Here is a 1,358-nt window from a genome sequence, read left to right on the forward strand (position 1 = left end):
GGTGCTGAGCAGGATCCCGGGGGTCCCCGGTGCTGAGCAGGACTGCGGCTCGCAGGAGCTGCTGTGGGCAAGTTCTCCCTCACAGGAGGCTCTGTGGGGTCTGCAGCCCCCATCCAGGGTCTGCAGCCCCCATCCAGGGTCTGCAGCCCCCATCCAGGGTCTGCGTCCTCCCTGGGGGTCTGCAGCCTCCCCCAGGGCTCCTCCGTGTCCCTCCTGTGAGAACACGGCCCCATCCCGGCTGTCACCCTGATAACCCTGCCCAGCCCGGATCCCCGCACCGTGGGGCAGCCCCACAGCCGGGACCAGGGGTCTCTGTGCCATGTGGCACCTCCCTGACGCCCACCCCCCTCACCCGCAGACCCCCGGCATCCCGGAGACCCCCGGCATCCCGGAGACCCCCGGCATCCCGGAGACCCCGGGCTCCCTGCACCTGGAGGAAATCATGGACAACTTCTCCTCCTTCTACGACAATTACGGCAACGAAAGCCTCCTGGACTACGACGCCGCGCCCTGCCACAACCGCTTCTGTCCCCTCTTCCAGCGCGTGGCTCCCCCTTTCCTGGCCGCCACCTCCGCGGTGGCCGCGGTGGCCACCGGGGCCCTTCTGGTGGCCCTGGCGCGGTGTCCCCAGGCGTGGCGGTGGCCGCGGAGCCGGGCTCTGCTGGCACAGCTGGCCGTGGCCACCGCGCTGTTCGCAGCGCTGCTGCCGGCGCTGGCCGCGGCCGCCGCCCGGGGCTGGCACCTGGGGACGGCTCCTTGTCGCCTCACGCACCTCCTGTGGCACTGGAGCGTGTTCGCCCAGGCGCTGCTGGTGGCCAGCGGCTCCTGCGGCACGGCCTGGGCTCGCTGGGAGGCTCGGAGCCGCCGCCTGGCCGCGGGGCTGTGGGTGGTGGCCCTGCTGCTCGCCACGCCGGCGGCTCTGGTCAGCGGAGCGGCCGCGGGGAGCGGCTGTGTCCGGCGGAACGTGGCCGTCCTGGCCCCGGTGTACCTGCTCCACCTGGCCCTGTGCCTGTGCCTGCTGCTGCTGCTGCCCGCGGGGCTGCTGCTGGCCGCGCTGGCCGTGCCGAGCCTCAGGGCGAGCTGGGCGGCCGGAGCCGGCCTCACCTGGCTCTTCCTGGGGCTCTGGGCTCCGTACGCGGCGGGGCTGGCCGGGGAGTTCCTGCTGCAGGCCGGGCTGCTGGAGCCCACCTGCGGCTCCTTCGAGCACTTCGACCTCGCTCTGGGGCTGAGCGAGGGGCTGGGGGTGCTGCACTGCGGCCTCGGGCCCCTGGCGCTGCTGCTGGCCTGGGGCTGCGGCCGCGCCGAGGGCGCTGCTGGGGGCTGCTGAGGGCCGGGGGCTGCTGAGGGCTGGGGGCTGC

At 74.1% G+C, this 1,358-nt stretch overlaps 1 protein-coding gene across 1 annotated transcript; it reads left to right on the plus strand.

Moving 5' to 3' along the window:
* The first annotated feature begins 6 nt into the window (after positions 1 to 6).
* ACKR1 (atypical chemokine receptor 1 (Duffy blood group)) lies at positions 7 to 1,327 on the plus strand. The gene has a single exon (XM_015616076.2). It carries the CDS (start codon positions 320 to 322, stop codon positions 1,325 to 1,327), a length of 1,008 nt encoding a protein of 335 aa, XP_015471562.1. The 5' UTR covers positions 7 to 319.
* The last annotated feature ends 31 nt before the right edge of the window (positions 1,328 to 1,358 follow it).

This window comes from Parus major, unplaced genomic scaffold (assembly GCF_001522545.3).
Source record: "Parus major isolate Abel unplaced genomic scaffold, Parus_major1.1 Scaffold342, whole genome shotgun sequence".
In the NCBI taxonomy this organism is placed as follows: domain Eukaryota; kingdom Metazoa; phylum Chordata; class Aves; order Passeriformes; family Paridae; genus Parus; species Parus major.